This window comes from Daktulosphaira vitifoliae, unplaced genomic scaffold (assembly GCF_025091365.1).
Source record: "Daktulosphaira vitifoliae isolate Bord-2020 unplaced genomic scaffold, ASM2509136v1 Scaffold_5, whole genome shotgun sequence".
NCBI lineage: Eukaryota > Metazoa > Arthropoda > Insecta > Hemiptera > Phylloxeridae > Daktulosphaira > Daktulosphaira vitifoliae.
The window spans coordinates 32,814,536-32,836,353 of NW_026099576.1; the positions used below are offsets into that span (position 1 = coordinate 32,814,536).

Consider the following 21,818-nt stretch of genomic DNA (forward strand, 5'->3'; position numbering starts at 1 on the left):
TCGGGACAGTATCAGGAAATTTATAAGTATTCAGGACCTGATGTATTTGCTCATAGTCGAACCAAAATACGAGACAACATTGATTGTCAGTACTTCAAACATGCTGATCTGGAGATCGATTTGTGTAACATTCAAGAATATCCAGACTTGGTGTGGCTGGTTGACGTGTACGCCTCCATAAGACAACCTCGCCTTGAACGGCGGCCTAGGTTTTTTAATCAAACTTTTATGATTAAACGTGTAAAACCACATTGTTTTAAAGTACTTGCGACTACTATCAAGTACCACAAAACAGTTCGCACATAGTTGGGTAAACTCCGTTTAAATTGATCAATAATAAATCTACATACATTTACTTTATATTTTTTTTAGAGAAACGTATAATTGTGTTTTTTATTAGTGTCTGGCGATTGAATTTTTATTAAGAAATTTTCAGCTAATTGTAATTTATTTGAAACAATAACGCTTGATTTAAAATATTTTGTATTTTTTAGAAATTGAAAATTTAAACCATTAAACATGGATGTCATATGTCTGTGTTCAATTATACTTATTTGCCTCAATATTTTTCAATAATTAACAGATTCGATATGACTAGCAAAAGTAGCTTAAAATTTATGTTGTCTAAATAAAAACTTTAATTGGTCAGTTGACAAAAATACGTTATGATATAAAATATAAAAAAATTAAATATCTTGTTAATTTAACTTATATATAATGTTCTAGGAATACACATGTCAAATTTGGAATAACGCAACAACAAAATAATCTCTGGTATACAACATATTAATGTAAGCAACATTCGAATGCTTACAAAATTATTTCTTTTATTGTTTTATGCTTTTGCATGATTTTACTTTATTTGCAGTTTATCTTAAAGAATTTTGTTCTATACATTTTATATTATTTACTATAATTGATTAAAATCATATAAATATAAATATCTATTTCTAATTGTTGATAATTAAATCTAATTATATACGAATATATTATTTTATTATTGTTTTATAAATAATTAACGTATTGTAAAGATAATGAAATTCAGTTTAGAAATAAAATAAAAAAGTTGAAAAAAAATGTAATTTTGTACACAATTATGTAAACATTTAAATCTATTCAATTATGTTCATTATAGTAGGAAAAATATAAACTTGTGCTATATATAAAAAACGGTAGCACAGTGGGGTCGAGGCACAGTGTGGACGAGGCATAGATGTACCAATTATAGATGATATCTGACAGTGATTAAAATCACTATCATAAGAAATGCTTCGATGCAAATCTGTAGATAGTGTTTCATTTAGAGAAATTGGCGGATTATTCCAAAAGCAACATCAACTCTTATTTCTTTAATTATATCCTGATTAGTAGTTCTTTGATTTTCAAATATAATATATGAATAAATACTAATTATAGTTTTTAAATTCAGTATGAAATTGTGAGGCCAGCTATGATGTATGGTTCATAGTGTTGGGCGGTTGATAAGAAAGTAGAGCAGAGAATAAGTGTAGCAGAGATGAGAATGCTTAGTTGGATGAGTGGAGTGACTAGAGAAGATAGGATAAGGAACGAGCATATAAGAGGAAGTATAGGTGTTGCGTCAATCGTGGATAAGATGACAGAAAATAGACTTAGATTGTTTAGTCATGGTATGAGGANATGACAGAAAATAGACTTAGATTGTTTAGTCATGTTATGAGGAGAGAAGAATCGAAAGCTGTAAGAACAGTTATAGAAATGAATGTTGAAGGAAGAAGAGATAGAGGAAGAACAAAAATAGAGATGGAGGGATACTATTAAATGCGATTTGAGGACAGCTCATGTGAGCGTAGAAGATGTGGAAGATCGTGTCAAGTGGAAGCTTAGGATAAGGGTGGCCGACCCCAAGTATTTGGGATTAAGGCAAAGAAAAAGAAAAAGATTACTAGAAATTCCGGTGGCAATTGACATAATACGATTGTTGTTTGGGAATGTACAATTTAGCGTTTATTTGGGTTTAAACAATATAGCGTCAAATCAATTACCTACTCTATCGCTTGTATATTAATATACACTACACTTTAATGATACAATAAATAAATAAACTCACACATACACACATATGCATTTATAACATTGTGTCTAATGTAAGTATAACATGAAAAAAAGTAACCGTAAAATGAAAAAAATGGAATATAAATTTTAGTACTCATATTAAATGTAATGTAACTCGAAAAATATTTGTTTAAATGAAAAAATATAAGATAACTTTTTTGTTTACAATTGTATTTTAAACAACTTTTGTATGAAACTTTTTTTTGTAAATTAAATATTTTTTGAGAAAATTTAAAAAGCTCATATTTTTGAACTTTTGCGAGGCTGTAAAAAAAAAGCTCAATTCCAATCAATGAGGACTATTAGTATGTCATTATACATATTTTAATTCAACTTTTAAAAAANTCATTATACATATTTTAATTCAACTTTCAAAGAACAAAATTTGGTTGGGAATTTTTTCCGCAATTTTTCCTTTGTTGACTGGCCTAGATGTAAATTTTAAACTTTGAGCTAATTGTAATTGAGCTAAAAGTTATGATAATATATTCAATTTTTTTTACTATAAACTTTCATAAATCTTTATTAACAATTTTTCATCAACTTGAAAGAACCAAAAAAATAGGTTAAAATTGAAAATTTGGACTGATTATTTTTAACATATTAAAAATCAAATCAGTAATAATTTGAAAACAAATTTTTTTTTCTTTTAATTATTATTTTANGAAAACAAATTTTTTTTTTCTTTTAATTATTATTTTATATATAACATAACTCGGCAACCGTACGTTGGTTGGTTGGTCGGTTGAAAAAATTGGCTATTTAAGCTAATTCAAATTTCAAAGTTATTTTTCTTGACTTAAAAGAAGTAAACAAATTTAAATAAGTTTAACTTTCTATGCTATATTAATTTTTTATTTATATAATATTTATGAAAATCTGTACTCCCCTTGTCAGGTATTTTAAAATAAAATAAAATACAAAACCCAGAATTTTAACACAAAAATAGCAAATTTTTGAATACGGTAGTCATTTTTACCATGAAGACAAATCCAGAGGTCACATTTTTTTTTTTAAATTAAAGTATATTATATAAGCTTTAATTTAAGATATATATAAAAGTGTCAGTATTTCCGGAATACTTTCAAAAATTAAATTGAAAATATCATAGTAACAATACGCATGATTAAAGTTTTGACCCCCCTTGTTAAAGGGGTATGATCCGATTTACAAAAAAAGCGTGTAGATGAAAGGAGTATATAAATATTTATTATAAAAAAATAATAATATTGATCCATACATTTTTCCAAAAGTTATATAAAATATAAATTAAATAATATAACATATAAAATCGAGATTTTTTTCACGGAAATCGTACGTTTTTCTTTAACTTTGATGTCCGTTTTCACCACGAAGACAAGTCCAGAGGTCAAATTTTTTTTTTTCAAATTAAAGTATATTACATAAGCTTTAATTTAAGATATATATAAAAGTGTCAGTCTTTCCGGAACATTTTCAAAAGTTAATTTTTTGTGAAAAAATTGTCATTTTGAATCCCCCCTGTGAGCTGGTAAAGGGTTAAATTTATAAAAAATCCGATTTNGAGCTGGTAAAGGGTTAAATTTATAAAAAAAAATATACCAAATGATAGGTAAAAACATCAAGCATCTATAAAAAAAAAGTTATATTGATTTGTTCATTTTTGAAAAAGTTATGGCAGTTTTAAGTAAAACAAATTGAAAAAATTTCGAAAATTAGCGATTTTCAAATTTGTAATTTTTTTGGAGGTTTCCCCCGTTTACAGGGATTGAGGGAAGTTTTTTCAATTTTTGAGGGTAATGTCTTCGAATAGATACGATTTGTGATCTTTTGACATATTGTTCATCAAAATCGGTCCAGCGAGAGCTGAGATTGAGCGTTCACAGACACAAAAAAAAAAAAAAATAATAAAAAAAAAACACAACATAGTAAAATTAATACCTTCTAAGCTTCACATCGAAGCTAATAGGGATTCCTTCTTTAGAAGTTTTTTTAACTCTGAAAGGGCGAAAAAAACAATTTTTTTACCATTTATATTATTGTAAAGTTTATTGAACCAAATGGTTTTCTTTTTACAAAAATTAAAAATGTTTAGTAGTTTTTGAGAAAATTAGTCTTACCTAATTTTGACCAATCTATATAATGTTTCTAAATTTCTGGGGGTTGGATTTGAGTATAGTAGTTAACTGAAGAGATAAGCCCCTTAACCACCCTACTCTAAGCCTATATTCAGAGTACTTGAAGAGTATTAATATACTAGTATTTAAATTCATATATTAAATTACGAGATAATATAATATAAATTAATTTACGAGATATTGTATATCTGTACCTTAGAGATCAACTATCGAAAGATCATTTTTTTTATAAGTGATACAATTTAATTTAAAAACTTTTTTATAGACATTTTAAAAATAGTCGTTTTTTAACAAAATTTAACTTTTTATATATATTCTCAAAGGTACAGATTATGTCCCAAACCTTTTTCGCTGGCCAAGAGGCTCAATTGGGGAGAATTTAGCTCCTTTCTTTCTTCTGCTACCCGCTAATAAAAAATAAAAAATTATATTTATTGTTATATAAAATATTTTTTACGATATGAAAATAAGTTAACCTCTATTCAATTTTTTGTTAATTTTTGAGAAAATATGAAGGTTTGCTTAATTTTTTACTGTCACACAATTAAGTATTTATAACAAGCGTCAGCGATTCATCGATCTCTCCTTGCCTTGTAATATATTTGGCGGCGGCGCAAAACTTTCAAGGTCACTGATCACCCACAGAGGTACTCAACATTCACTATAAACTTCGTCCAGTCGTTATTTTGTCAGGCGGTATTGGCATTGTTATTACTTCTAGTTTTCTATAATTGTTATTCCAGTCAAATTCTCTGCAATAATTAATATATTTTTGTGTTCGTTGACAAAATAATCAAAATGTTTAATTTAGGTGGAGGTAAGTTAGAAGAATATATTTTATTTTAAGATGTGTTAAATTCAGATATGTACTTTTTAGAAGAATATTTAACTTTGATTTTAAGGCAATAAAAATTTTTTTTTATTAAATTTTTGAATTTACGATATTGATATTTTATTAAATGTAACAAATTTTTACAATATAAATATGTTTATTTCACTATGTTTATGTTTATGTTTATTATGTCATGTTTGACATAATATTTATGTTATTTTTTTAAAGTTATGAATTATTCAATTTATTAAAAAGTTGACCTTGAAAAAATAATGTTCTAGAACAAATCTAATAGTTGTCCCTTTGTAAAGATAAAATTTAGAGCAAATTTTTATAATTTACCCATTCACTTCCATATAGTATAGCCTTAATTTTTTTGTATATATATTATATACAAGGTGGCCCACCACTCACTGACAACTTAAATAACTTATTATTAAGTTAGGTCTATTATAGACCTAACGTATAACTATTATTAAAAAAAAAAAATCAACTAAAAATATTAATTGGATCAAAAGTTATTTAAGTTGTCAGTGAGTGGTGGGTCACCTTGTATATATATATATATATATATATAATAATATGTAATAATTCTTTTAAAAATATAATATATGACAAATTTAGAAATATTAAATTATAACACAGTTGGAATTACGAGGAATAGGGTAGTGTATAAATTTTTGGAACAATAGTCCGGTATTTGTGCATAAAAGCTGACAAATATAACAAATACAATAAAGACCTGAGCCTTTTTTTTTATAATCAATATTTATACGTTATAACAAAATGCACACGTAAATAACTTCATAATGGTACTACATGTGTTCAAACCAGTGGTACCAATAGATGTTACACAAAATTTTGTACAAAATTGATCTATAATACAAAAAATTAAAAATTTGGACAGCTCTTATGCATAAACATCGTCCGAAAATAATTGCAGTCGGAAATTTAAGCTATTTAGTTTTCATACGATTTTTTTCAATTCTTTTTTAAATAGAAAAATTTAACTCAACAACATTATCTAAACAAAAAAATAACCAATTTAAACAATTACACTTATTTGTAAAGGAAATTATGTGACCTCACCGTACCAGTGGATTCCATTTCTGATTGTAAATGTTGATTTTGTTTTTTTTTTTAACTCTTAATTTTTTTTTTCTTTTGAGACAACTTGTTGACAAATCCTAACATGCAACCAGGTCTACCTTTCTGTCTTTGTAATAACAAAAATGTTTTATCTTTCTCAATTTTCATCATATCTAATGCATTAAAATGAGAAATATCAAATAAATCGTTTAATTGTTTCGTATATTGACTGATTTTATTGGTAGTTATATTGACGAATTTTAAAGTTAATATTATTTAATTTTATAATTTTTTATGAGCATTCAGATCATTTTACAGATTTTCTTTTAGCATTTTATTATTAATTGTTTAATTATTTTATTTGATTTAAAAAAATCATCAATTTTTTTAATTATCATAGAAAATGATTATTATTTATATGTTTTCTTAATTACCTCGTCAAAAAATACGTAAAATAATTTTTTTTTTTACATAACTATAGAAAATTTCAAACAACATGAAAATTTTTTTTATAACTTGAATGGTTCATTGTATACATTTAAATTGCCAAAATATATGAATTTTACTAGTAAACATAATATTTATGGGACTTTTGACTATTAGGGGGTAAATATTTGATTTATGAGTTTTCTACTAATAACCTTTTTTTTAAAATAATTACGTGTATAATTTCTTTCCTATAAATTTTTACGTAAAATCATTCATTTTGAGATAAAGCACAATAACTAAAATACTACCCATTTGATCGAATTTTGAACCCTCTTGCGACACGTGTTAACGTCAACCTATCGGGGCCAAATTTTGCACAGCTTATTTTTACATGTAGTAGAACAATTTTTTGGTGCGCGTAAATCAAATTTTGAAAATATGTATTCTAAGGACCACCCTATTATACATCTATATAATGTAGACCTTTATATTAGTTTAATTTAATAGTACATTTTGTTAATTATACAAAGAATCAACTAATTTTTCTGATTAACTAAACACATTTCAGCATTAAAAAATATCACAGATAAAGCTGAAGGACTGTTGGAAGAAAAGAAAACGGCTGCAACAGCTTTACTCGAAAAACAAGTAAATTATTTATATTATGGTACAATTTATTATCTAATTTATAAAAATAAATTTAATTAAATTTATTATTGAAGTAGTTTAAATGCTCCTAATATTTAAATATGACGACTTTCATTGTGCCAATTATTTATTAAGAATTATGTAAATTTATTTAGTTCACTAATAATGCCCAGACAGTATTTTTTTTTTTTTTAATAATATTACAGTAATGTTGTTATAATTTTATTAAAACTTATAATGTTATAAGAATGTTTTTATAATATTATTTTTCTAAATTTTTGTCGTCTAGGTAGTCATAAACTTTAATAAAGGGAAAAGATTCTACCAATACAGTCAAAAAAATAAAGTAGTGTTAATTCAACGCTACATGGAATGTTTATTACTGTTTTAACTGTTAAACCTTTCAATTTGTTAAATTCTATTTGAGTACAAAAGTAAAATCTCTTTCTAAAAAGAAGAATGTATATTCATAAAATGCAATATATTATATTGCTGCGGATAGAAATTAATTAAATAACATAATAGTTTTCAAACAAAGTAACAAAAATTCGTTAATATTTTAACTTAGATGCGAAACTGAGAAAGTATTAATTTTACTATGATGTGTTTTTTTTTTTTTTTTTGTCTGTTACCACTTTTTCTCAGCTCTCACCGAACCGATTTCTTTCAATGACACGTCAAAAGATCACAAATCGTATCTAGTCGATAACATTACCCTCAAAAATTGAACAAATTTTCCTCGTTCCCAGTAAATGGGGGAAACCTCCAAAAAAATTACAAATTTGAAAATCGCTAATTTTCGAAATTTTTTCAATTTTTTTTACTTAAAACTGCCATAACTTTTTCAAAAATGAACAAATCAATATAACTTTTTTTTTATAGATGCTTGATGTTTTTACCTATCATTTGGTATATTTTTTTTATAAATTTAACCCTTTACCAGTTCACAGGGGGGATTCAAAATGACAATTTTTTCACAAAAAATTAACTTTTGAAAGTGATTCGGAAATACTGACAATTTTATATATATCTTAAATTAAAACTAATGTAATATACTTTATTATGAAAAAAAAAAATTGACATCTGGACTTGTCTTCGTGGTGAAAATGGCTACCGAATGCTATTTTTGTGTGAAAATTCTTGATTTTATTTTTTACATTTTTAACTTAATAATTCTATAACTTATTGAAAAGTGTATGGATCAACACAATTTTTTTATGAGAAATAATATTTTTTAATAATCCCTTTTTTATTCAGGATATTAATAAGAAAATAGCAGATCATGTAGTTTTGGAATAATTCACCAATTTTTTTAAATTAAACACTATCTAAAGATTTGCATCGAAGCGTTTTTTTTGATAGTGATTTTAATCACTGTCAGATATCTTTATACTTGATCCAACTATGCCACGTCACCACTGTGCCGCGACCCCCCTGTGCTGGGTTTTTTTTCTAATAACTTCTTTACACCTTTATTTTAATCTAAATAAATGCTGTACTTTTTATTTTATTAAAAGAACTAGCTTTTTTTTTATTAGGTAATTGTTAAACATACGTTTTTTAAACTTCATTAATACTCAGTCACTCCTACATTAAAAAAATTATATAAATCCATATATGATTTTATTGAATTTTTGAAGATAAAATTTTTTCTATTGTAAAAATTAAATGCTTTACGAAGAAATCATAATTTCAATATTTCAAATATATCAAATTTCATAACTAAGGTTACTTATTATATTATTTAGGACAATTTTATAGCTTCAATTATCAAAAATATTTAACATTAAAAGAATTTCTAGAAAATTAGTTATTTTATTTCTTGTTTATTTTTATAAAGGATTGGAATCTTTGATATTTTTAGGAATCGGTTTTAAAAAGGTTTCTAAAAAAAATGAAGAGGTTTAAGTTCTATTTAGAATTCTTAAATTTTTTTGAGGGTTCGAGTTAAAAAACGGGTTTAAAAGAGATCTAACTTAAATAAATTATTATTATTTTTTAATTATTTTATGAAGGTAGGTCTAGCAGGTATTTAAGAATTTATTTTTACATTATTATTTTAAACACACCACTTGAGTTTTTGAATGACCCGTTTGTCATAAAATTATTACAAAAATTAATAAACTATCATTATTTTATAATCATATTTAAAATAATAAAAGCAGTTTAAAAAAACCCAGCACAGGGGGGTCGCGGCACAGTGGTGACGTGGCATAGTTGGATCAAGTATAATGATATCTGTCAGTGATTAAAATCACTATCAAAAAAAAACGCTTCGATGCAAATCTTTAGATAGTGTTTAATTTTAAAAAATTGGTGGATTATTCCAAAAGCTTCATAAACTGCTAGTTCCTTATTAATATCCTGATTAAGACAAAGTATGTCGAATAAAAAAGAGATTATTAGAAAATAGTATTTCCCATAAAAAAATTATATTGATCAATACACTTTTCAATAAGTTATAGCATTATAATGTTAAAAATGTAAAAAATAAAATTGAGAATTTTCACACAATAATAGCATTTGGTAGCCATTTTCACCTTGAAGATAAAATAAAGTCCGAAATTTTTTTTTTCCATGATAAAGTATATTACATTAGCTTTAATTTAAGATATATATAAAAGTGTCAGACCTTCCGGAACATTTTCAAAAGTTATTTAAGTTAAATTAATTTTTTGTGAAAAAGTTGTCATTTTAAATCCCCCCTTGTGGGCAGGTTAAGGGTTAAATTTATGAAAAAAATATACCAAATGAAAGGTAATGATATTATGCATCTATATAAAAAAGAATTATATTGATATGTTTATTTTTGAAAAAGTTATGGCACTTTTAAGTAAAAAAAATTGAAAAAATTTCGAAAATTAGCGATTTTTAAATTTGTAATTTTTTTGGAGGTTTCCCCCTTTTACGGGGAACGAGGGAATTTTTTTCAATTTTTAAGGGTAATGTCTTCGACTAGATACGATTTGTGATCTTTTGACGTATCATTGAAAGAAATCGGTTCGGTGAGAGCTGAGAAAAAGTGGTAACAGACACAAAAAAAAAAAAAAAAAAAAAAAAACACATCTTAGTAAAACCAATACCTTCTCAGCTTCGCATCGAAGCTAAACAGATAGTTAATAAACTAAAACAATCAATTCATATATGACAACAATAACATATATTAATTATGAATTGAATAGAATTTTATGACGATTTATTAGAATAATAATTCGTCATAAAAGTCATATTTTACATACATATTTTAGCTAAAAAACATTTAAAAAACTATTTACTAATAGTATCCCAGTGATGTACCTAAAATTTTGAAAAGTGATACTATGTGGTTTCCGTAATTTAGGGCTTCTTTAAATAATTTTCGTTATTAATAATGTCAAAAATTAGAAATTTGCATTAAAAAATAGCCACTGAAATTGTAAAGAATTATTATTATTTAAGTAAAAGGTCCAAAATAGAAACTCACTGTAAGATCAAGTTGCACCATGTAATAACTAATCAAATAATTTTTTATTTATTTATGATATTAATTATCCCTAACTAGTAATGCAAAATGACAATAATAATCTTGTTCGGGTTTATTAACGAGAATGTTTTTTGAGACCATCACTCTCTTTACTTATAAATATAGTATTATCATTTATCCATAAAACAACTAATTAATTGTACGCTCTTATGATTTCTACGTTAAATATTATCATGATAACATATTTAATATTTTAGCACGATAGTAGAGCGTGATAAATTGTATAGAGTTACACGGTGACGTAGTTTATAATTTATTCTAAGAAACTTTAAAGGAACCGGGCCTTGGCAAATTTTCAGTATTTTAAATATGAGGTTTTATGAAACAAATAATTTTAGATTACGGTTAGGTTTTTAGTTCGTTACTGTATAAAAGTCTGTTGTATTTAAATTATGTTCCATATAAAAATTCTATTTCTATCCTATATTTATCTATTTAAGTTGTTCTTAGGTTAAGGAAACTGGTGAGTTTCTAGCTCATACAGTTAGTGATGTTGAAGGAAAAGCTGAGGAAGCAAAAAAAGATGCTATCGAAGGGTTTGACCATGAAATTGAAAAAATTGCCGATGGTGCACTTCAGGAGGTATATTTAATTAAACGTGGATATAAATTTTTCGGTGTTAAATAAAAATTGGGAGCCTTCTTCCATGCATGGCTTTATTATATTAAAATTTTTAAAGCAAATCATACACATTAATTCGTTACTTCAAATTATTTTAAAAAAAAATTGTTTGTTTTTTATTCAAGTAGTTTTTTTATTAGTGGTTTGTGTTTAAATTTAGAAAAACGTCGTAGTTCAAGATATTGCACTTTCTAATATATATTCATAGGTATAAGGTAACATGGAGGAATGGTACAGAGATGTCTGCCAGGGAAAAATTTTCCAGGGAGTATTAGCATAAATTATTGACAACAGTTTAAATTTGCCCATTACCATGGTCATGTCGCGAAGTTGAATAAAAAAAACGAAGCGATAACGATTGTAGTTATTACACAAGACAAAATTTATCCATTAAAAACGCGTTTAAACTATATATTTTTTTTAGACTGGCCAAAAAAGTTAAAGATTATATTATATTAGATTATATTTTTTGTAACTTGAAATTCCTTCAGTTACTTCATAATTGTGCCAGACGGACGATGAGGGTGCCCATCCATACAATATTTTCAATAAATAAAGTTATAATGAGTATAACTATTACCCTCATAACTTAGAAAAAATAATATATATTTTTTTCACATTTGTTCACTGTATTAATTCTACTTTGATGTGTTTTTTTGGGGGGTCTGTTACCACTTATTCTCAACTCTCACTGGATCGATTTTGATGAACAATGTGTCAAAAGATCACAAATCGTATTTAATTGAAGATATTACCCTCAAAAATTGAAAAAATTTCCCTTGTTACCCGAAAATGGAAAATTTCAATTTTAATAATCACTAATATTCGACATTTATTCAACATTTTTTTACTTAAAACTACCATAATTTTTTTAAACATTTATGTATCAAAACAAATTTCTGTTTATAGATACATTAAGTATTTATCTATCATTTTGTACATATTTTCAACTTAAAATTGCTATAACTTTTCGAAAAATATATGTATCAGCACAAATTTTTTTTTTCTAAATAAATTATATATATTTATTTTATTTGACATACTTTTTATTTAAATTGGAAAATTTCCCCTTATATAATAGGCGGTGTTCAAACCTTGAATCGTACGTATAAAAAGTAAAACATTTTTAACTTTACTTTTGAAAATGTTCCGGAAATACAGCGAAAAAATAACTTTAAAATTTGAATTAGCTTAAATTTCCAATTTTATCAACTGACAAAAGTGACGAACAGTTGCCGGATTGGTAATACTTATGTCTTTCACGCTTAGGGTATGAGGTTTGAATTCATCTGTTATAATCGATATTTTGTATTTTTTTTTTATTAGAAAAAAATTTTTCTAATCACTTGATTTTTATCTTAATTAGCTTTAAAAACTTCAATAAATATAAAGGATCCCATCACTCTAGTCTAGATTTATTTTTCCAACCCTCACTTAACCTACTTTTTTCAACAATACGTTAAATGATTACAAATCGTTTAAGTTCAAGATATTACCTTCAAAAATTGAAAAAAAATCCCCCAATCAAATTAAAAGTAGCTTAAACAGCTATATCTATATAAACAATTAAAATTATTCATTTCTAATATTTTTATAGTATTTATTGTCGAATTATATTTGATATGATTAAAGATTTAACTACAAAAGTAAATAATTTTATTATATAAATATATATATATATTATATATTATAAATTTAGTTTCACCTGAATTTAACAATGGATTTTTACAATTATAATCAATTTTTATAATACGCTCAATTGAGTAGATCTTTTTTTTTAATGGTTTTTTTAGTTAAAGTAAATCAATAAAATTAATTCATTTCTGCATAATTCAATTGTAGAATCTTTTTAAACACCAAAAGTAAATTAGGAATGATAACTATGATTTCTACTTAAGTGATCTCTTACGATAAAAATATTAAAAAAATCGAGCTTTTCTGATAAATTTACTGTAAATTGTAATTATAAAATTTTCTTATTGCATATTAAACTTAAAATTACCATTATTTTCTATTTAATGAAGTCAATTTCAAACTTGCAAACTGATCTAAAAGTTATGGTAATAATTCATTTTTTTTATAAACTTTCAAGAAAAAAATAAGTAGGTTAAAAATGATTACTTTTAACATATTAAAAATCAATATCAATAATAATTTGAAAGCAATTAATTATAAAAATTATATATTATATTTTTGAAACTAAGAATTACTAATCTGGATATAATTAAGGAAATAGAAATGGATGTTTCTTTTGTAATTATCCACCAATTTCTTTGAATTAAACACTATCTATAGATTTGCATCGAAGTGTTTATTATGATAGTGATTTTAATCACTGTCAGATTAAATCTGTACTTGATCCAACTATGCCACGTCCCCACTGTTCCGCGACCTCACTCTTCTGGGTTTTTTTTTTAATCTAATCATTTACCTGCTCACAGTTAGTATTCAAAATGGCAACTTTTCTACAAAAAATGCACTTTTTCTACTTAACGTTTGAAAATGTTTCGGAAATACTGACACTTTTATATACATAACTTTTGTATATCTTAAATTAAAGCTAATGTAATATACTTTAATTAAAAAATTTTAAACTCTGGACTTCATAGTAAAAATGTCTACAGTATTCAAAAATATGTTCTTTTTGTGATAAAATTTTCGATATCATATTTTTAATTTTATATTTCTATAATTTTTTTTATATTCATGGGTTTGCGATAGTAATGAGTCAACCGATTTTTAGTTACATGAATCTAACTTAAATTGAATTTAAATTTAAACTTATTTTGCCTTCACGTTAAGAAAAACGACTTTAAATTTTAAAACTAGCTTAAATAGTCCTTTTTTCTAGGAACATGTATGATGTACGGTTATCGGTCGGTCATTCTTCAGTGTTTCACGCTCGGGATACAACGGTTAATTCCGTCCGTTGAATAATTTTTTTTTAATTCTTTTTGAGGAGGAAAAAAATTCAAAATTTGTTTGATTTTTATCTCATTTAGATTGAATAACTGAAATTAGATTTTTTGTCATCGCCTTTTTTTTTTATTTTATTATTAATTTATAAAAACAAGTATTTACATTTAAAAATTGAATTTTATTTTTAATATGTTAAAAATAATTCGTACAAAATTTCGATTCAAAATTTCATATTTAACCTATTTTTTTCGTCCTTTAAAGTTCTACTTAAATCTAAATACTGAGATTCAGTAGTCATAAAAACTAAAACTATTTACAATGAAAGTATTTCTTATGATAATTATATGGTCTACCCAAAATATTACATGCAGTGTATGAACATCATAAGAAATGTTTTCTTTGTTTTTCTGAAGTATGATTATTTTTAGTAAAAATATTCATTTAGATCTATATAGGAAACTAGTTGCCATGTACTATGAGAGATTTTGAGAGGACTAGGATTTGTAATACAATCCGCATGTTTGGTTGAATTCAGTAATATTTACAAATGATTGGAGGTAAGCTGAATGACATTGATCGAAAATAGTAAGCATTCTGTAGTAAACAATATTGATAGTTTGCCATTTCTGGCAATGACAATATTGGCTACATATTTGTTAGTGTCTAATATTTTAAAGTGGTCTTACCATTTAGAGGAAAATTTGACTTGGCTAGCTATTTCTTGAACTAATACTTTATCACCTATGTGTAGAGTAGAAAGGAACTAGGACTGGTCGTTGGAAGTTTTAGATTTTTGTTTTTTTTTTCAGTCCAAACTAATATAGTCTGCATAGTTGTAAGTTCTGGATCTCGGGAAATAATGTTGGGACTTATAACAATAACTTGCACATTAGCTAAGTTAGGACGTTATATTGGTTGATAAGATTGGAAAGTTTGATGGACATTTTGTGTTGCTTGAAAGAGACCTGTAATCTTACGTCAGATGACCAGTTCTTGTGAAATTAAAACATAACTTTTGACTGGCTTACAGTTGTAGGAATAAGCTTTCTCGACTCGTGCCATGATTTTCGGACCCGTTTTTCTTCACATATGGCTTTGTCTACTATTGTAGGATTTTGGGCTTTAATGAAGTCGTTATGATTATGTACCCTTCTATGAACACTTGTTCCGTTTGTGATTTAAGACTTTGTTTAAGGTCTGTAGATGTTTCGATGCTATTTGCATTTGTTTCTTGATATAAGATTTGCTGTTGTAGACACTCTACACAATTGGAAATAAATGACATCCTCAATAAGTCCTTCTTTGGTACAATAGAGTTCAAGGTAAAGATGAGTGGTTGTCTTTTATGGTTCTAAATTGAATTTTATAATAATATTTTCATTATATATACAGGTGATTTTTTTATCATAACCTACTCAATTACTTACAGAATATATATAATTTAAATATTTTTTTTTATTATTATCTTTAGTTTTACATTATTCTTGAATTATTAACTATGTAACACTTTTTAAGTTCATCCCTTATGCCTCGTAAGGATGTCAACTTTGTTTTTTTAAATGGGAACACATATTTTGAGTTTAATAAAATGTTTGAGTTTTTAATTTAATAGTAAATGGCATTTGAATTTTTAGTATAACTTTATTTGTTTATTAGATATAAATATTTAAAGTTTCAAATTTTTGAGTTAATATACATGTATAATACACAAGGGTTTATAAATACAGGTAGCTAATTAGTTTTTTATGACATCAATATTTGCAGGTATACAGCATTGTTATTATCAATTGGTAGTGAGGCACATTGTTGTGAGTTTATAAATACACTGACAATATAATAAATATATCTATTGATAGTCATAATTGATAATAAACAATCCGTGACTGTGACAGCAATGTCAGCCTGTTTATATATACAGGGTGTTCAGTAAATAAAGAAACGAATTTCTATTGTACTCATTGTTTGTAACAATTTAACTGTTTCCTAACTTACTGAACACCCTGTATATATATATATATGTATATAGATATGTATGTAGTATCAATGTTTAAGAAAACCTTCCCTTTAGGGGAAGCCACCATGGCCTTTGATTGGGCTAGAAAGTAGAATAAAAATAAATAAATACTTTTACTGCATATGATGTTTACGCCTATAAATCAATAATTATTAGTTATTATTTGACAGAGTTTCTATATGCCTTTTAAATTAATTTTTTTAAATTCTAAATTATATTTATATTAGAAACGTCATTTTAAAATAATGGCAACTTTTTTATATACAAGATATTTCATCAGGAATAAGACACTTATTTCCTTGAAAACTATTGAAGATTTGAAAACTTCATAAAGAAAATATGTGTTTAATTCAAAAAATTACAATAATATGTTGTTAAAAAACTTTTTTAAGATCCCTTCAGGGTTTAACCCCAGCTTCAATTTTCTCAAATGGGGACCATCATTTTTTATTTGATAATAGGATAAAAACAATTATAAATAATTTTGTTGCAAAAAATTTGTTATTCGATAGATCGTTCATCTTAACGGATGAAAGCATTTTAATTCATGGAATATGTTAAATGGTGGTAAGTGAGTGGACGATTGTTGCAGCTCGTAATGGTGTATGTACACTCCACTTGTGATCATATCATCAAACTAAAAATAGGGGTTCCTATTAAAGAAAATTTATATTCAATTTTTTTTCCTTATTGGGACGAAACAAATTATTTAATTACATATTATTGTATGGTTTTTTGAATCAAAAATATGTTTCCTTTACGATAATTAAAATTTTTTTATTAGTTTCCAAAAAAAATTGTCTTATACTTAATGAATTATGTAATTCTTTTATTCTCAATTTATGTACAAACTACCCTATATGTGAACTAATAGCCTAGTTATTTATTTCATTTTTTGTTGTAGTCTGACAAAGATATTAGAAATAATACAGGTCTTGATCTTGGATCACTCATTGAGGGTGTTGTAAAAAATATGACAGCACCGCATATTGTAAGGATATATTAATTTTATTACTTTGTGAGTTTGACGCAATATTAACAAATATACTGTTAATTGTAAGAATAATAAAAGTAATAATTATAATGATAATAAAGGAGTAATTTTTTTATGAAATAAATTCTTATTTTCACATTTAATATTAAAACTTTTATATAATTTATAATTGTTTTCGTAAAATAATTATTTAGATATAAATGACACATAAAATTTTACAAAAAAAGTGAACAATACAATAAATAAAATACAAAATTTACTAAATTAAATATTTATTTTATTTCACTTAGATCAAAAGTAAATAGAGACTTAGTACATACATTAAAACTAATTTTTTAAATTTTAGTGATGAGCTAAAATCATTGATTATCAAAAAAAAAATTCATAATAATAAAAATACTTTTTATTTTAATATTATTTAATAATTATTATAGATTTATTATTGCCTCGAGTATTTAAGTTTTAATCATACTATATAAAAATATTATATAGTATGATTAAAACTTGGGTCATTCCATGTGAAATCACCTAATGTGTGTGCTGGTATAGTTCAGAAATTTATGAAATTTATATCATAGACTTCTTAAAAGTCATTGACAACAAAAATAATAATTTTTTTTTTTTATTGTTTTTTTACCAGATAGTGCATTTTTTATAATTAAAAACATGAAAAAACAGCCTATGTTCTAGAGCCTATAACTTCACATTCATATAAGCTGTCATAGCTTATTTATAACAGTGCTAGTTCCACAGTCATTGTGGAACTAGCACTGTTTTACTCATATTAAATAGTACTTAAATTTTATTCTTAAGTTTATACATTTTTAATTTTTTTGAACATCGAAATTTTGATTTAAATTTTTTAAATTTTGCAGTATTTTAATAGCAAAATTTGAAGGTCAAAAAATTTTTTAATTAAAATTTTTTTTTTCTCTTCAGAAACTTTTAGTAATGTTTTTTTAATCCATATCATATTTGAANCTTCAGAAACTTTTAGTAATATTTTTTTAATCCATATCATATTTGAACCGATTTATAATTTTTTTTGTATCGTTTTACGGTCTTGAACATGCAAGGTTTGCTGAAAATAGCCAACTTTATCATCTCATTACACAAAAGTGACTGAACGAATTTTTTTCAAATTTACATAGTACTTTCCTTTAGGCATTTAAAACGTCTGGTGAAAATTTTATGATGGAGAAATAATTTTAACACTACTTATAGAATTTACAATTTGCGTATTATGGAAAATTCACAAACTACGTAATTTTCAACACTCAATTTTAATTTCTTGTATTTATTCTGCGTTCTGTAGTATATTAAGTTATTGGAACTCATAAAAAAATCCTAGGAGCAACGGCTAAGTTCGGAAAAGCTCCATTACTTTTCTTCATAAAGTTAATTACATCCAATAGATATTGTTGATTCTTCGACTACGTTTTGACAAATTAAACATTTTTTAAATAAATATACGCACAAATATCTTTTTCATCTTCAGATTGAAGATGTAATACCAAGTCCATATTTTGAATATGTTGAAACTTTCATGGATTGTCATATTACTTGAAAAGCTTGAGGATTGATCTATGTTTGCATTGTTTTGGTACACAATTCCAGTAAACTATGTAGTTTTTCGTCTAACCATTGTTGTTCTTTTATGATCTTCAGTGTGTCCTTTACTGGACCATTGTGAATAACGAGACTACGTCGAAGCTGACCAGAATGTCTCCGTCTTTCCAATTGGTTTGTTGCAATTTTTCCACAAAGTCAGTTGAGTTTTTTACATAGAAAGATGTTTTTCCAGTGTAGGTTTTCAAAATTTGTGCAAAGTGACCTTCCAGATTATATGGTTAAATTGTTAAATTATTTTTGTTGTCAATGACTTTTAAGAAGTCTATGATATAAATTTCATAAATTTCTGAACTATACCAGCACACTCATTAGGTGATTTCACATGGAATGACCCACTTACAAAGCATTGCATTCTTTTTGTATTTTATTATATCTAACATCTTAAAATGTATTTACGTCAATTCTAAAATATTTGTTTTTCGTTTATATTAAAATTTATATTCATGTAATGTTCAAATTAATTAAGCATTCAAATACTTATTTCGCGAACAACATTCCATCATCAGCGCTAAATACATACTGACATTCAGACCGAAAAATACTCCTTTGTATAACCTTGGTGATTTATTACCTAGTGACGTAATCATTTAGTGTTGTTATCACTGAGTCGATTGTGACATTTTACCAGTTTCCATAAGTTTAATATATATTTGAGAATTTTGCATTAGGCATGATCCCAATAAATTAATTTTTATAACCTCATTTATTTTATCCTGTTATAAATTTAATAAAGATATGTATGGGTCAAAATATTATTCAATTTCTAAATAAATTTTATGATCAAAATGAAGGCACAGCAATGAAAAATCCGAAATTACCGTTTATAGCAGAATTTTTCATGAGTAGGTTCGAAACACTCATTAGGTATGTAGATGATTTTTTTGTAGTAATAAATAAAGATTTTAACATAAAGGTCTTCATAAAATATTTAAATAATTTTTACCCACCAATTAAATTCACGTACAAACAAGTAAAAGGCGGAAAATTTTATTTTTTGGATTTATTAATTAAAAGAGTAGGAAGGTTCAATTGTAAAATTTATCGGAAAAACACACACGTTCCGAACAATTCGAACCTCACTAATGATAGTAACATTGTTCGTGAAATACGCATTTATATTTTTTAGTTTTAAATTATTATTTAAAAAATTAGCCATAATTGATTAAAATTTATTATATTATCAATTATTTCGTTTCACAAATCAGTGGTCAATTTCTCTTATTATGTTATTTGTTGATTTTCAGTACATGGAATACTTTTTAGTATTCTTATGATTAAAGATTAGAAGAGTAAACTTGTATACTTGCAGTAAAACTTAATGCTTGGGAGTATATACACTAATACAAATTTCACATTTATTAAAAAAGTGGAAATTAAATACATTTTTCAATTTATACAACATTTAATCTTATAACAAATATTAAACTTTTATCTGACGCTAGTTAACATTACTAACAAAAGATTAACCCATTGTTTTATTTATTCGTCAATGTAAAGAAAAAAATCAGTTTAATAATTATAATTGATTTTGCAATGCTCTTCATGCTTTATTAACTCAATTTAGTTTGCTCTGATATTCAATAATTGAATATAAAAATTACATTGCACAAGTTAAATTTATGATAGGAACCTACACCCACGATTCTCCCAGCCTCGGATCCAGCTACTATCACAGCACCTTCCAGCATACAAAAATCAGCCGTGGATCAAGTAGCAACAGAAGCCAAAACTTTTGTAGATAAAACTGCTGCAGATTTAAAACCAGTTTTGGGTCAAGTTGTGCAGGATAAGATAAATCCATTGGCTCAGGAAATTGGTAAAAAACTTCAACCAGTAGCTGGAGATGTATCGAGTCATATTAATACAGCTCTAGCCGATGGTGTTAAACAGCTCAATCCTGTTGTAGACGACGTTTCTATAAAAGCAAAATCATTAGTTGACGATACCGCTAAACAGGTATTTTTTTATAAAAAAAAATTGAATTGTTAAAATAAATGATAGTCAAGACGCCCATAACTAAAGGCATATAACAGGTGAGATTGTTTAAGAATGACTTCACCATTTGAATGTTATATAGTTAGTTTTATATACTCAGCTTGTTTTTATTTCTTTAATAAATATTTATTACTTGTACTCAATATTTTACAAAATAAATAAAAATATACATTCAATAATTTTATATTATTTTGTAGGTTAGTGGAGTTGTTGATGAAAAGTTAAAAGAAGTTGATCATCTAATGACCGAGAAACGTGACGCACTTGGTCAACCGGCTATAAGCATGTTTTCTAAGGCAAAAGGCCTGTTCGGCTGTAAGTTGGGTTGCTGTTGTATCATGTAACACAAAATAAATTTTGCACAAGTTTTTTTTTGTACAGTGTACTCTACGTATTATATCGATATACTGCCATTAAGGTTAAACACAAATCAAATTTAATTTTGACAATTTTTTTTTTCTTTTTTTTTTTAGTATTACTTATTGTTTGCAAAATTATAGGATATCAGGGACAAAAAAAATTATCTAATGAATTCAAAATAAACTTACAATGAATGAGATGATTTTAGAACATATTTATTTTTTTATCTCATAATTACAAATCTAAATTTGTACATTTAGTGAAAATATATAATAAAAAAAAAGTAATAATAATGTATAGTTTTTCTTTAAAAATACCACTGGCAAATATGACGCGCGATTAAGGAGAATGTAATTATCTTTTATTTAACTGATAGTAATATAGATAAGAATATTATGGTTTATAATCCACTCAATTATTTATCAAATAAAAATAATTTCGGAAATTTTTTTTTGATTTTATTTTAGCTTCGATGCGAAGCGGAGATTAATTTTACTATGATGTGTGTTTTTTTTTTTTTTTTTTTTTTTTTTTTTTTTTTTTTTTTTTTT

The 21,818-nt window shown here is 25.4% G+C and overlaps 1 protein-coding gene across 5 annotated transcripts in view; it reads left to right on the plus strand.

Annotated features, from left to right (window-relative positions):
• Positions 1–4,871: 4,871 nt before the first annotated feature.
• LOC126908009 (uncharacterized) overlaps positions 4,872–21,818 on the plus strand; it is a 21,453-nt gene continuing 4,506 nt past the window's right edge. The window contains exons 1-7 of one of the 5 annotated variants that reach the window (XR_007704677.1): positions 4,873–5,028; positions 7,130–7,209; positions 11,183–11,314; positions 17,191–17,277; positions 20,539–20,868; positions 21,105–21,325; positions 21,408–21,560. Coding sequence is in view for 4 of the 5 variants with exons in the window: in XM_050689814.1 (XP_050545771.1) it covers positions 5,010–5,028; positions 7,130–7,209; positions 11,183–11,314; positions 17,191–17,277; positions 20,539–20,868; positions 21,105–21,251 (795 nt within the window). In the remaining variant the exon portion in view is untranslated. Of the gene's footprint in view, positions 5,029–7,129; positions 7,210–11,182; positions 11,315–17,190; positions 17,278–20,538; positions 20,869–21,104; positions 21,561–21,818 lie in introns of those variants that run through there. The other 4 variants (XM_050689814.1, XM_050689815.1, XM_050689817.1 and 1 more) reach the window with 4 other exon arrangements.